Source organism: Caloenas nicobarica, chromosome 9 (assembly GCF_036013445.1).
Source record: "Caloenas nicobarica isolate bCalNic1 chromosome 9, bCalNic1.hap1, whole genome shotgun sequence".
NCBI classification, from domain to species: Eukaryota; Metazoa; Chordata; class Aves; order Columbiformes; family Columbidae; genus Caloenas; species Caloenas nicobarica.
Window position 1 is genome coordinate 20832379 of NC_088253.1, and position 16100 is coordinate 20848478.

A 16100-nucleotide genomic window follows, 5' to 3' on the forward strand; every position below is an offset into this window, starting at 1 on the left:
TGTTCCTGCTCTTGGGAACGTTTTACAGCCAGGCTTACTTCCCTGTGTAAATGTATTTGATTGGTGATGCTTGATCCTCCAGGATCAAGCTGTCCGTCTCGTTGAAGGTATCGCTTTCACCAGAGTGATTGGCATTTTTTACTCTGTTTAGCCGAGACTGCAATCGTTCGTGTTCTTTTCTCAGCTCCGAGTAGGAATGGGAGAAAGTGTGGAATATCGATGTCGCGGGAAAAGACATGATGAGAATCCCACTGAGGATGCTGCTGAGAGCCACCATCTGGCCCGGGACGCTCCGCGGTACCATATCTCCGTACCCCACGGTGGTCATTGAAATGATAGCCCACCAGTAAGATGCGGGGATGCTCGTGAATTCAAGCACCTTCCCAGATTCGTTCTCGGCGAGATAGACCAAAGGAGAAAACAGAGTGACGGCCACGCACAGGAAGAGTAAAAGCAGGCCGAATTCCCGCGTGCATTTCCGAACTGTGAGGCCCAAAGTCTGCAAGCCCAAGGAGTGTCGGGCAAGGCGCATGACGTACAAGATCCTCAAGGCACGTAAAACCCGTAGCACCAAACCAACCTTCTCCAAATACGTGTTGCTGCTTGGCCTGTCGTCCTCCTCGTTGGGGTCATCCTCTGAGAAGATGAGGGAAACGTAATAGGGTGAAATAGCCAAGAAGTCAATGATATTTAGGGGTCCTTTGAAGAACTGACACTTGTTCCTTGCCTGGATGAATCGGAGGCAGAACTCCAGGGAAAACCAAGCCACACAGATGGTCTCTATGACGAAGATGTAATAGCACTTCTGGGAACACTCACCCTGACACAAAACAAAAAGAGAAGAGAGAATTAAATAAAAGAACAGTCTGTGAACCAGCATCCAAAAACACTAAGGAAGGAGAAGATATATCTGCCTGAGTCACTAGTATCAGAAATGTAGAAATCCCAGCAAGCAGGTAGTTGTACAGCAGCCGCATTTCAATGGTGTATAGACAGTAATGAGCATGTGAAATATCTGAATTAACAGATATATCTACCTGCTTGTTTTTATTGTGTTGCTTCCTCCAGCCTAAATTAAAGAAACTTGTCTCTGTATATATTCTTGGTGTGCAGCCTGCAAGTCCCAAATAAGTCCCACTTTCTGCTTTTTCAAGGTAAAGCTTTGTAAGGACTAGTTGGGAGGTTTTATTCTTCTCTGCATCCTTGGTTGCTTCAGTATTCCCCATAGAAAGGTGTGTGTATATACATATATTTATAGAAAGCGATTTATGCAGTCAGCTTCCTAAATGCATGTTCCTTTTTTTCAGAAGAGCATCCTTCAAATCAAACTTTTCAGGAATGTTACTCTGCATTTTATTTTTCCTTTGAGCATAGTTGTGGGAGTAAAGGACTTTGAGCTCTCCCCTGTTAACACTGTTTTGTCTTTTTTTTTTAATGTACTTTGAAAAGACATTTCAAAAATGTTTGCATATGATTCAAACCACAGTCCCTTTTTCTGCTGCAGCAAACAAGAGTTTCACTCCATTCTGTCCTGCAGATGTGCTGGGATTTAGTCCATCCATATGCAACATCTGCCAGAAACTTCCCAAGCCTCTTCCTCTGCCTGTCTGCTGCTTTCTGGCAAGAGAGTGTGAGACCCTGGGGTTTAATGAGAATATGCTCATAGATTTCACATTAGGAGACAGATTTCAGCCAGAGAGTTTGTATGTCAATGTTTTATATATTAGGAATGTTTGTATATATTATGTAATATACGTGATACTGTTCATATAGAGCATCCGTCTCGAATGTCAGGCTTTCTGAAGATTCTTGATCCGTTTGAACATCCCGTTTGGAAGCAGCAATATTGGAATAAAAGGGAAAAAGAGGAAATATGAAGTACCAAAGCAAATTTCTGTTTCTTCCAGTATTTTCGATGATTTTTACACCTCGGAGTGCTTTATGTTCCACTTTCAACTGTTATCCACAGAGCAGGCAGAATAACACACTGACTTCAAATGCTGTGTTCTTACCGACCTATGGGTGCCTCTGTGTCAGTGGTAGATTTCAAATTTACTGTTGTCACCAAATTCCCATTAGATGCTAGTTACTGTCAGTGGCCCGTCAAATTATGGGCCAAATATTCTGATCCATGAAATGTTTGTGGTTTGGTTTGAGTTGTTTTTTGGTTTTGTGGTTTTTTTTTTGTTTGGGTGTGTGTTTTTTTTTCCATAAATGGATGAAAAAGGGGTTGCTATGCTACAGGGACTCCTATATACTCCCTCTTGCTGAACAAAGCAAATACATTTTGGAAATTCTAGTGATCGATGACTGCCAAAGCAAAACAAACCAAAAAACTCCCTCTCTTTACCTTGTCTTTAACTAGAGCAGAATTCCGAGCTTTTGTTTTCAGATCTGAGTCAAATTTATCAGTGATTTCTTTCTCCTCCTGACTGCATTTTTGCATCCAAAGTACCACCATGGTATTAATAGGACCTATAAAAGCTCCAAGCCGCTATGGTGTTGATTGTGAACCTGATGGGAAGATGAGGTTTTATTTATAACTGGCCACAGTGTATTTTGGGTGGGCTCTTTCAGCAAAACCCTCTGGTGTGTTTTCCACTACTGTAGCATCATTCAGGACTTAAACTATCATTGACTCTGACAGGAGAACAGTTATCACAAAGCCAGCGATGAGGGAGTATCTAACTCTTCATACTTTATTCATCCTGCAAAATTACTTTTGAACAATGCAAGAATCTATCAAGATTTACAGAACTTGTCTCTAGCTGAAATTCTACAAGGTATGATATAAATGTAATAAAATGAGTGCCTGGTATTGATCTTGCGTCTGAAAAAGAGCATTTGGCTCAGCAATGAAGGAAACAATATTTTTTTTATGTACAAAGATACATGCTGAACCTGATGCCTGAAATATTGAGTGATTTCTTAAATTTATAAACCACTTCAAAGAAGCAATAGTGGCAGTTTCAAACTTCTGTACCACCACAGGTAATAAGCAATTCATGCTCCCTTTTCCTCATCGCCTTCCGTGCTGTATGAGCCACTGGCTTGTTTTCTGGGTTCTCTTTTTGCCTGTTTCCTGCCATTTGGGATTTTGCAGACACCTGTTGCAGCCACCATTGTAGTTTATTCCCCTCCTGGGGAATTCTGCCTGCCCTAGTCCTTGCATGAAGTCGTTCTGTCCTTGATGCTCTTCTCTGGCCCTTTTCCTTTTCAAAGCAGAAGGGACTGAGGCTGCAGTTTCAAAGTGTGGGTAAGCTGTAGGATATGTAGTCAAATTTATATCCAGTTTATGAGCAAGAATTCAAAAAAATTTTTTTATTGTGCACTCTTTATAAAAAAATCAATCAAGTTTGGTCTCTGTAGGGACAATGTTTAGAATGTAATATTTCTAATAGTGAGAAGTTGTGTGACTCTGGTAAGCGTTACCACAGCTTTTGTGGAGTAATGTTGTTCATAAACGACCTGAGGTTCGGGAATTCAGCATTTCCAGGGTAATGTGTGATGGTGAAATCTCAGACCTCCATTGCACAGGTGAGTTTACAGAAGAGTAATGTATTCACTAAGTGTGAATTCAAGCGAAATTAACTTGAGGTATGTGCCACTCACAAGATAAATAAAGAAGATAGATTTCCTGGCAAAGTGCCCTCTTAGTTTACCAGGAAGAATTAGTTAAGGTATAATGACATCTAGGATAATAAACAAAACCAGATCTCAGAGTTATGCTGCACTAATTTATCTTACAAGTGATATAAATCTCATCTAGTGAAAATAATATCTTTACATGCATCAATAATTGCAGCAATGCACAGGGAAACTGAATCAGAATTTCTCCTGTGGAATATTTATCTTGTCCATCCACCCAGGTTTTCAGATGCAGCCCACTTTGTTACATTTTCTAGACATGGGAAAAATGTATTATTTATAGATAACTGGATGAGAACACCAAGGAACTATTATCATGCCTTCAGGATCTGCTTGGTGTTGACTATTCGTGTCCTACTTGGTTGTACTCTAAGACACTTCATAATTAAAATATAGTGTGGAAAACTTACTCTGAATCGTTACTCGATCTGCTAATTAATTACCTATTGCCAGAGATTTACCCCACTACGTTTTGCAGTGGATTTTTACCCCTTAGTTGATTGTAAGCTGTTTTTTTCATAAAAGCTGAAGCAAACAGAAAATAGAGTGATAGCTTATTTTGCACATTACGCAGGTTGGTATGATCCTCTTATAAAACTGTTTGAGGATTCTGAGCATTCGGAGCTGCGTTGGGCCTGTTCGCGGCTGGGGGCTGTGTTGTGCATGGATAGGAAGGGTTTCAGGTTTTACCTCTGGTCCCTCACCAGTATCAACTGGCACAGATCAGTTCTGTCTAATTCTCTGCAAAGGACTTGGGGATGGGGCGGGGGGGACCACACACACACACCTTTTTAAGTGTAAAAAGGGAAAATGAAACTATCTGAGAACATCGGAAGGAGGCATGCAAAGTTTCTCTTAAGCTGAGGAAAAATGGGGAAAGAAATCTTGTTATTCCCGTTCTGTTGGAAGTGCGGTGCTGCCTCTGTGTTGGGACAGGAGCTGGAGAGCTACCAACGTTCTGCCCTTGCTGTGACTGACTCTAATTTGGGATTTTACCTAATCTATAAATAGGGTTGAGTCTGAGATGCAAGTCAGGCAAACCTGCAGCGTTTCTCGTTATCTCCTTCCTGTGCCTGCAAGTTAACACTGTTCTTGATGACACAGTGATTTTAAGTGTTTCTGGGGTTGAATAATCTCTTTTCTAGTTAAATAGTGAAAGTTGCACCAATGCTTGTAGAATACGTTGCTAATAAGTATTGCTAGATGGATTATTTCAGAATCATGTCATTGCTACGGAGATCAATATTTTCAAAGCTTTAGAGTGTGGAAATCAACATGTGCATCAGCAATTCATATATATGTTGCTTATACAGCATACTTAGGAGGACGTCAACTAGTGTTATTTATGAAGCCAAGTTGATAGAAGTCCTTGAACCCAGCTGGAGGTCATGATTGAACCACTGTGTGCAAACGCTGTTATTTCTAGGATTCATTTCTGGAAACCAGCTGGCTCATCATCGTAAAACAAAAGAGCGATGGACAGAGAATCTGAAACCTCTTCACAGCTAGATCCACCCTCATTGCAGTAGTGATCGCTTCCGAGTAAAGGCTGTTCTGGTGTTCAGTCACCCATACTGAAGTCTCAAAACAAAGCCGGGTTGAACTCATAAAGCAATATGCTTGACTTGTCTCAATTCAGACTCTCGCTGGAGCCCTAAGGGGGAGTTTAATCATAGGGCCTGGACCTGCTTAGCGCCCTGGTCAAAGGCTGGGCTGCCAAAACATCATCTCTCACACCAGAAATGCGCCTGTCTCCGTGGCTGCTGAAAACTCACAATTCACATCTGCCAAACCTACCCTGGCAGGTCCCGATTTGGTTTGGCGTGTCCGTGTGCCGGCGGTTACTGCTCGGATCCTTCCCCCCGCTGCATGTGCTGGTTTGTGGCCACGGGCCAGCGGCCACGGGAGTGGCAGCAGATGGGACCGGTCTGGACTGCGGCTCTGGACCTGCCTCCCGCCTGCCCGTGCCATCCAATGCTTAGTGCGGAGGCTTATCCCGGCACGACAGCTCTTCTCACAGTCTGGCCTCTTGGCCCACTCAGAGAGGGGGAAAAAAAAAAAAAACAAACAAAAAACAAAAAACAAACCCAACATTTAGCCCTCTGCGTGGGGGATTTAGCAGCAAAACTCACAGGGATTTTCCTCTCTAAGCCCAAGGCTGACATTTGATGGGCAGGGTGCTGTTTTCCAGCCTTTTGCCCTTCTCAAGGTTGTGCATCCTGGTCTACAGCTTCGCCCTGGGCAATTCTTGTGGATTAAAAAAAAAAACCCGAGCTAATGCAATAGTGAAAAAACAAGATGTAATTTTTGCTCACAAATCCAAGGCTGTGGGTCTGCAGGGTGAGGCTACAAGTCTAGAGAGCAGTTAGGCAGGAGCAAACCAAGGCTCGATGATCTTGAGGGTCTTTTCCAAATGGAATGATTCTATGATTCTAAAACCTCAGTGCAGGGAACCAAGATACCTGATCAGCTCCCAGCTGTTCTTATCCCAGTTCACAGCAGAAAACGAGCAGCTGCAGGGGAAAAAAAAAAAAAATCCCTTTTGGCTGAAAAATGATGGTGGGGTTAGGGAGCGTTGTGCCCATCTGTGTTCCCTGCGCACCTGGAGCCGCGGGACCCGCTGCAGTGCTGCAGGTCCTGCTGAATCACTGCGACCGCATTGCTGCGATTAGCTGAATAATTAAGCCACGCTCTGCTGAATCAGGTGATGGCGAGGGAGAACTTGAAAACCCTACGTTATGGATCACTTCAGTATTTGGATTTGTGGTTATAGACTGATGCCAAAAAAAAAAAAAAATCAAAAGGTTTACAGCATGTTGAGAAATGGACTGTAACATGATTTACAGAATGATGAGGTGGTTAAAGGAGTGCTGCGTATTCTGATCACAGAACTATTTCCCACCCACTTTGCTTTATGGGAAAGAAGCCTGGGCTTATGAAAATAGCTACTACAACTAGTACATTTGAGGAGACGAAACTAATATTGGGATTATATTAACGTGGACATCAGAGCATAGAAGGAAATTATCTCTGTATCCAATGCGTAATTGTCTCCTCTGGGGCAGGAGTGTAACTAGAGTAAAATATTTCAATTAACTTTTGAGCTTGGGTCCTTATTCTGCAAACGCCATGAGAATCAGTCTGAAGAACTTGAATTTGGTTTAAACCAATTGGTGACCCCAGAGTGTTTGTGTTAGGAGAAAAATGTGAAAGTATCAGATATTTCTTGTTTTAGCAGACTTCATTTTGTAACTGTGAAGAACAATATAGCCAAAATGACAAGGGTATTTATCTGAGATTTAGGAGTATGACTTTCAATTTCTGGTTTTGCTGCTGGTCAGATCATTTGCTCTGTTACTCTTTCTTCTCTGCTTTTTTTCCTCACTGCACTGTAAGTTCTTTGCAGCAGAAATTATTCATTATTGTACCACTATGGTACAGGATGTACAGTGGGGTCCCAAATACAGTTGAATCTGTTATAAGGGAAAATAGTAGTGCTAATAGGAGGTGCTGGCACTGTGGGAATGAACACAACATATGCAGTTCATAGCCCTGATGCTACAATGAAATTAGCAATTAGATTCGCTCAGAATTAAAACACCAGGCTGGGAATTTGACTGCTGCAGTAGACTGAAAAGCCCTCAAAGTTTTCCATTGTATTCGAAGAGGAATTTCTAAATCGCGTACAAATTTGGATGGTTATTTATTTTTAATACTTGTTGCATTATTGGTATGAATTTGGAGGATGTATTGTTTTCAAATAGCGTTTCCCAAAGGCAGCATGCCCCCATCAGGGGAAATACCCCACTTCCCAGAAAAGGCATTTACTAAGTCATCATCTCTGCTGAACCCCTCGAGATGAGTCGAGCGGGGGAAAGCGAACAGGATTTTTCCCCGTTTTAAGTATTACAAACTTGCAAGCAGCAGAAGGGAAAAGCAAGGGTGGTTCCCGGTGAGCAGCACGTGTGCTGGCACACGGAACCGCGGTGGTTTGCCGCGGCAGAGCAGGGACAGCAGCCGGGTGTCCCCCCAGGATAGCGTGCAAAGCCCGGAGACTTACAGCTCTTGGGAGCCGGCCAAAACTGGATGAACATAAGGCAAACTAATGATGTCTAATTGTGCTTTCTGAACACTGGGCCTCGTACTGGCAGAGCCAGCTTTGGAAATCCATGCAGAATCCATTTACTCACTGGAGTGTCCAGACTTTCTAAAGAAAGTTGTTTTCTGTGGCAGCGAGGGTGTGCTGACACATGGAGGTTCAGCGACTTTTACCCCCCTCTTTGGAAATGTGAACCTCACTGACATTGTACATATTAGATTTAATGCTGAAATGTGCAATTCTGTTTGTGGGTGCTTGGCAAACAGTTACTAATTATGTGGAACTCCGAAATCAGAGTCCTACCGTAATGGTGCGATGTCAAGGTCAAAGTTTTTGATGCTAATTAACAGATATGCAAGCCTTATAAAAAGGCAGATCCTGTAAAGCTCTAAGTTCTATGTATATATCAAAGCACCAGGCTTGGATATTCTAATTTATGTTGTTTCGCAGCTGCTCATATATTTCTTGAGTTGTTCTTAATGTAACTAAGTCAATCGACAACATGAATAAATTAGCTGGATTCTACTGCGCCAGGTATACCCAGTAGACTGGGAGTTTTTTGGTGCATCAGTGAAGCACATTTTCCTGCTTTAAAATGCTGCAATACTTTCATTGCTGATCAAACCGGGTTGAAGAAATCAGAATTGTACGAGATGAGTGGATAATTTAGGAGATTGAGTGTCTGCAGTAAGCATTCTGATAAGAACCCAGAGAAATGTACTGAGCAGATGCAATACAACCAAAGCACATCCAGCTTTATTTTGTTCCAAGTAATTTCAAGTGATATGTATATACCGATATATTTATAGCTAGCCGTGTACGCACCCACCTTTATAGTCTTACACTTTAAATGAGCATTAGAAGCGTTTCTGGAAGTCAGGATTTCATTAATCCCTTTGCAATAGAGCAAGTTCTTCTGGGCCAGGCTTTGTGTGGTGTAGGCTGGTGTTAGAAGGGAAGTTTGAAGTTACTGTGAAATGCCCCTGCTTTTCAGGTATCTCTGGAATACTGTCCTGCTTCATTAGTAGTACCCTGTACTAGTCATTGAAAAAGGCGTTTTTCAGCAGGAATCATTTTGCCCTGGCTAGTCAGCTAGAAAATTCTTTTCTGATCAATATTTTGACCCCCTTATTTAAAAGGTATAAAAATGGACCAGCAGCAGTATCTGCCAAAATCTGTCATGTTCAATTTACTGAAGGTGATTGTGTCTAATAGTTGGCCAAATTAAACTTTGATGAAGAGTTTCTCTTTGCAACAGAACTAGGTTTACACACTTCTCAGTGCCACTCTCCCTAAGGATTATCATTTCCTCCCAATTTCTTTGGGTTTCCCTTTCATAAGGGAACTAGAGATACTGAATGTCATCTGCGGGTTATGGGCAGGGTTGGAGCTTTATGTTTGTATATCTTTGTAACAGATTTATTATCTTGAATACTAAAGATACACGTCTTGCAAGAGTATCTTCGCATACTGACCTGGCTAGATACAAATCAATGTGAATTTTTATAATTAATGTACTTAGCTGTGGCAGCAGTAACCCTGATGAAAAAAATATCTTGTTTGATTTTCTTTCTCTCCGCCCTAAGACCAATAAATTGTTTTTTTCCCCTATAAAGTAAAATTACACCACTTTTAAAGAAAATGTGTTTCTCGGCGTTTTTGTCCAGTGTACAAGCCAAACAGGCTGGTTTTAGTATCGTGCAGACAACATCAGCAACTTCAAACACTGGAAAACATTGTCAGAGCTTTCAGAATAACAGTCTAGAATGAAAAAAAGAAAAAAAAAAAAAGTTCTATATATTAGGTACTGAGTTATTTTCCTACGTTCATGTTTTCCAGATTTTCAGTGCAACTAGAGATTAAAAACTTACTCTTTCAAAGGGAATTAGATTTTAACATAATCAAATGACCCCAGGAATGGGAGTTTTAAATAAACGAATGTTCTAAGTTTCAAGATAAAGTAGGTAGATCTGACAAAACCAACACAAACTGCAACCAGTAATGTTTCATTAGGTTATACACAATACACAGAGCAATTGCAAGCTCTTCAAGGTCAGTTAAGGGCAAATAAAATTAATAGTAACAAGGTCTGACTGTTCACTGATCATCAAAGAGGTGGAGAAGAAAGAATAGACGTTTCCTTCTTTCCTAAACCCACTGACATGGTTTAGTGGGAGCCATTGATACTGGGAGAAAGAGATGTAATTGTTACTGGTGCTAAGGGACAGGGAATGGAAATGGTTGGGGTTTCTTTTTCTTCTCTTTCCCCCAACCCTAATTTGCTTGTCTTCCTGAAGACCTTGCTTTATTCTCTCTGCTGAGTCATTTCTCTAGAGGATGCCGATTTTAGGGACTCATTAAAAAAAGAAAAATCTTTCTATAAAGAAAATCTCAAGAGGACTTCAAAGCATTCTCCCTGTCCAAGCTCTCCCGTGGTGGTTTTATTCCGTAGTTTTCTGGTGTAACAATGTTTTTTCCTTTGGGTTAGATGTGTTGAGCAGTGACTGCTTCAATTACATCTCTTGGATCCCGATCTCTTATGTGGGACTGGGACTTCAGGGGATTTTGATGGGACTTTCGCCAGGTCTATAGTGGGATGATCTTAGTTCCTTTGTTTGAGGGACTGGCAGATTTTGTCACTTCAGCTTTGTTATCCTATATGCGTGGTCTCTGATTCGGATTTGTAGTTTTCTCAGGTATCCGTTCAGATCAATAATAAACGGAGTTCCTCACCGCTAAATATGCCTTTTTTTCTCTATATATATACACATGTGCCTTGATTACTACATTTTGGTGACACTTTATTTGCTTCCTTACTGAAGACAGTTTGATCTCCATGAAGAACAGATGCAAATATCCTTGATAAGGATGTATTGCCATTGGAGGATGTGACATTGCAGTTGTTTTACGCCCAAATAACATAACTTGTTACTAATGAGTCCTTCTTCTGTAGCATCATGTATGATAAGTCCTTTCATGTGCCTGTTTCATGGTCAGGCTTAAACTTGAGATCACTAGAGCTACACATTTACTGCTCCAGAGTTTTCCCAAACTTTTGGCCCCTGGGTTGGGACTCATGGCAGGTGCTTATGTGATATAATAGTTACAGAATTGTTTGCCCATCTATTTGTGTTTTTCTTTCGTATCTCTAACGAGGAGGTTCCTGAATGTCATTCGACATATTCTAGGGTATGTTAATGATCAGTTATAGAATAATAGAATCATTTTGGTTGGAAGAGACCCTCAGGATCACTGAGTCCAACCATAACCCAACTCTAGCACTAACCCATGTCCCTAAGAACCTCGTCTAAACGCCTTTTGAACCCTCCGGGGATGGTGACTCCACCACTGCCCTGGGCAGCCTGTTCCAGTGCCCGACAGCCCTTTCCGGGAAGAATTTTTTCCTAGTACCCAATCTGAACCTCCCCTGGCGCAACTTGAGGCCAATTCCTCTTGTCCTATCACTTGCTATTTGGGAGAAGAGACCAACCCCTTCCATGGTCCAACCTCCTTTCAGGCAGTTGCAGAGAGTGATAAAGTCTCCCCTCAGCTCCTGTTCTCCAGGCTGAACAGCCCCAGTTCCCTCAGCCGCTCCTCATAAGACTTGTGCTAGCTCTTTATTTTAATTTCAGCTGTATTCGTATCTTTAAGATAACCCCCTCCTCCCTTTTCTGGTGCCCACAGAGATGCTCTTTCCCTCCCCTCTGGTTGCCAGGGTGACCAGGCGTCCCTGCCGCGGATGCTCCTGCCTTGGCTCCTCGCCATCCCTCTCCGAGACCGGAGCTCTCGCTTTCCCTCGCATGGGGAGGACTCCTGGTTGCTCTTGTGCCTGCTCAGGCAGCTCTTCTCCCTTCCAAACAGACCTGGTTTAGCAGCTGCTAAAAGGACAAGCGATTCCATGTGCCGGCAGGGTGGGATCAGCCAAGCTTCTGAGTGAAGTGGAAGTCACCTTGTATTACTATTTTTTTTTCCCTCTGATCCTTCTCCTTGAGCAGGAGTCCAGCCAGTTCTCACTCTCTTAATGTGGCTGTGATGATGAGAAAATGGACCCTAGAGTGGTACATATGCAGCAGAGGTAAAGCCTTTTTTATTTGTATTTCAGAATGGATAAATTCAATTCCCAGCGTTAATGACATTGGAAAACAGATCCTTGCAGTACTTCTAAGCACATTTGTACATAGAGATTTTGCCAAGCTTTAACTCAGAAATGAATAACCTTCAGGATAGGGCAACTTTGAATGCAGCTGTGGAATTACAGGTTGTTCAGAAACTTTATTGAAGGAATTCACCTGGTGGTTGTTGCTGAGCGAACAGATATTGTGTTATCTTTATGTTCAGCCCAAAGAGCCAAAATTTCAGATTCTGCATGTCTGTCCCAGGTTGCTGGTAAATATGGCCCCCTCTTGGAGTCACTTTCTTAGGTCAGCCAGGGAACTATTTTGAGTTACAAGTCAATGTAGAGTTGCAGTTTGCCTGGGTATGACTCAGCCACAACCACAAAGTGGTATTGTTAGTCAATTAAGTTCTCAGAGTTAGTTGTCTAGTTCTAGCTAAAATGTTCTTTTAAGATCCCAATAAGAAAATCTTAGGTGTTGCAGGCTAAGGATTTAGGGATGGAAGAACTACTGTTCAGTAGTTCATATTCTCTGCTTTTCCACAAGGCGTGAGTATTTTGTCTTGCATATTCCCCTATGTTTTCTCTGGCATAATTTTAAATGATTCAGATAATAGGACTTTCAAGATTCGATTCTGTGCTTCTGGGACACAGTGACAAAGTGCATGAGACTGGTGCTGTAAGTGTAAATTACGCACTCTTTCCCATTATTTGGACAAATGTGCTCCTTTGCTCGAGTTCATCCTTCATCCTCTCCCCTGCACTTTAAACATTCCTGCTTTTGAGCTTGTTTCAATCCAGTTTGCGTGTTTTTAAAGTAGTGATATATATGCAAATCTATAAGTAGTAATGTCAGCTGTCTTTCATAGGAAATCCAGGAACAGCAGCTACCAGATACACTTAGAACCCTCAACATGCTTCCCTCTAACATACGGTTAATTATTTTTAAAATACACAACATATTCCATCTAGCTCAGCGCTGAAACATTATGTCCTTGTTCTTTTGCATGAGAAGTATTTATAAAAGCTTTTTCTGCAGTGGTTGGGAAATTAAGATGAAATGCATCAGGCTACTTCCATTAACAAAGTTAGTAGGAAGCACTTGCTGGAGCAGAGTTCCTAATGTTTTTACGTCTAGCTGTAAGAAGGATGTTCTATATTTGAAGCACTGCCTTGGAAGAAGCATTGGAACAGCGTTACAGTTTTTCCTGCCAAAAGTAATAGCTGTGGAAGGCTGCAAGAGCACCAGACTTAGTACTGAAAGGGAATAGTCTTCCTATGCAAATCTAAGTTAATATTCAAGGGGTTAAATGGAACAGGGAGTTATCTTAAATTTCAGCCTTCTGTGCAGCCCTTAGTTTTATTCAGAGGCATCAAATATCATGACATATTCCCACCATGACTGTGGTATTTTGAATTACTGCTTGAGCAATAAAATATATACAGATTTTTGTATCGTGCATGCCATGCTGGGCTGTACATTTAAAAATGGCTTTATTCATCACTGTACAATACTCTGAGGAGTGTTTTATCTTACAGCAGTGCTTGGGGCAGGGAGTTCATTTGACCTGGATATCCTCAACACTTTCGGAAAGGCAGTTTGCAAATGAAGTGGAGGATTTGTTAAAGAGATTAATGAAGGTTATTTGATGAATTTGGACATTACTACATCTGAAATAACTTTGAATTGTTGGTTTCCTCTGCTTTATTATTAGAATGACAAATCTTTAAAATACAGAAATATTCAAAATGGTGTTATAGGGAAGATCCTTTGTGTATGAATCAGGTTTCATTTATTTGCCCTGAATTAATGTGGATGACTTACTTGAAAAGGACTTAAATGCAGTTAGCAGTTCAGCTGGTGTTTGGAATTACACCTACAATATATACTTATATATATGGGCAAAACCAGAATTCCGTCAGCATGGAATTACAATTTTTGGAGGCGCAGCTTTAAGTATCAGTATCTCCGAAATAGTTCCTGTATCTCATTCTTTAATCTTTATGCAACTATTGAAATGCAACATTATTCTGGAGGGAAAATTAATGCCCATTTCTTCCTCTTTAAATATTTGACTTAGTTATCACAAGGGAAGACATCCAGCTATTTTTAAAAGAAGCCAGAGGAAAATATTTCTTTAGCTGATACATCCAAACGAGAGATTGTTTATAACTAGAGCACATTGAAGAGAAAACTCCCCACTATTTGCGAGTCCCAGTACGAACAAGTTAATGTAACTTACACCAGCAACTGCTTCTTCAGAAGGAAAAACAATGCTGCATTAGAGAGCCGCAGTATCTTTCCTGCCCAGAAGCTCCTTCCTGTATTTTAGCTGACAATAGTAAAATATTTTGTTCACGTTATTCTTAATTGAGTATCTCTTTGATAGAAGTAATTTAAACCATTCTTGCATTTTCTGTTACAGACCATTTCATTACCAGTGGCAGTTTTGAACCTCATCCGTGTGGCTTTTCTGTATTTTTTAAATCTTTTTAACGATTTATGCCTAGCAAAATAGACAATTTTCTTTTAATTCTGTAGTTAGACCAGTTAGAAAGGACTGACTTACCCTGTCTTCTTCAGCTCTTAAGTCTGGCATTGTGCTGACACAAAGGCTTATAGCTGTGGTGGCCACAAAGAGAATGGAGAGACAAGCAAAGACTTTGCCTGGGAGTCCCGACTGGGGATTTTCTACCATATCTCTGAGCCTGTTCATAAACTGTCCAAATTTGGTTTTGTCGTCCAAGACACACGTGGCTTCTTTGCTCCTCCGAAGCTCCTCTTCTTTGCGTACCTCGGCCAACTCCTGCAGTTTCTGAAAGAGTTTTCGAAAGCAGCAGTTCTCCAGGTTGGATTCCTCAATCCCCCAGTATCTCAGCTCCTCCTGAAAAGACAAGGCACACATGTCTCGTAAGAGCATCAGCTTCCCTGCTGCTAGAAAGCTGACGATCATCCCAAAAGCGTTGGGGTTCCTGTCAAAGAAGAACTCATGGGTGTCTTCATCGTAATCGTCACACAGCTGAATTATTTCTTCATAGCTGCTGCAAAACTTAAGTTTGCTCAGTCTGGTCAGGGGAAATTCATCTAAAGTACTCCAAGGTAGCAGGTACTTGATGCCTCCAACGTTTATCATGATCTCTGTCTTCAGATCGACTGCAGAGACTTGATCTGGATGGTAAATCCTCCTGGCTCTTTGGTAGTGGACCCCTTTGGCAGAAGGGGTTTCAACGGAGACAGGGAAGAAGTGGCTCAAGGAATTACAAGAAGTGTAGCTAATGTTACTATAGTCTTGGTCGCTGCCTCCGGAGAGAATAGGCATCTCTAAGAGTTCTCACTGGGACATCCGAAATGGCATCAGAGCAGGGTTATCTGGCAGCCGAAAGACACAGGAAGGAGGAGAAAGCATAGTAGAGGTTATTGCAAGTGAAAAGGTGTTTCAGGCTACTTTCCTAAATCACAGCATTAATGAGTGCCTGATTTGTAAGTTAAAAGTCACCTCTGTGCTTCTTCCCGAAATATGCAGCCTGTGAATGCGATTTGCTTTGCAGCCTCATTGGTTGTCTGGCAACACACCGACACGGAGGAGAGCTAAAGCCTCATTCATAATTATCGCCAAGGGTCAGATGCCTGCAAATCCACATGTGAACAGATCGCTCTCTTCCCCAAGCATCTCTCTCTCTCACCATTAGATCGCTGCATTTTCCCGTGGTTGTCGCTTTGCTTTCTTATTTCTATAAACCCTTAAATATATGCTAACGCAACTAAGCTGCTTAATAGTTATTAGAGTTCGGGTGGTCAATTACCTGCCATCAGCTCGATGCAAAGTTCCTAACTGCTTTAACTTGAATGCTCAGATTGCAATTCCTCTTCCTTTCACTGCACGCCTGTTCTGCTGCCTCGCGGGGGTACTGCAAGGATTAGCCAGCAGATATTTGTAAAATGCCTTAAGAGGTAAAGTGCTGTATAGACGACTATTCTTATCAACCTGGTCTTACATCACTGCAAATTGCTGGGGAGATACGGGGAACATTTGCCCACCTTGGAGAAAACTTTGTTACACAAACAGGAAGCAAAGTTATTTTATCAGCTCGGGGATGGGGGGGAAGCAATTGAAAGACGCCCCCCTTCCCTTCCCCCTTTCAGGAACGAACCCTTTTTTTTTTTTGTTGTTCGTAATATTTAAAGATTCAAAGGCATGTATGACCCCAAGTCAATGAACTGCAAAAATTGCAAGGAAA

The 16100-nt window shown here is 41.7% G+C and overlaps 1 protein-coding gene across 1 annotated transcript; it reads right to left on the minus strand.

Annotated features, from left to right (window-relative positions):
• Window positions 1-34: 34 nt before the first annotated feature.
• On the minus strand, window positions 35-15181 carry KCNG4 (potassium voltage-gated channel modifier subfamily G member 4). Its single transcript, XM_065641133.1, has 2 exons — window positions 14432-15181; window positions 35-820 (listed from the first exon to the last, which is right to left on the minus strand). The coding sequence occupies exons 1-2, from the start codon at window positions 15179-15181 to the stop codon at window positions 35-37; spliced, it is 1536 nt and encodes a 511-aa protein (XP_065497205.1).
• Window positions 15182-16100: the final 919 nt, after the last annotated feature.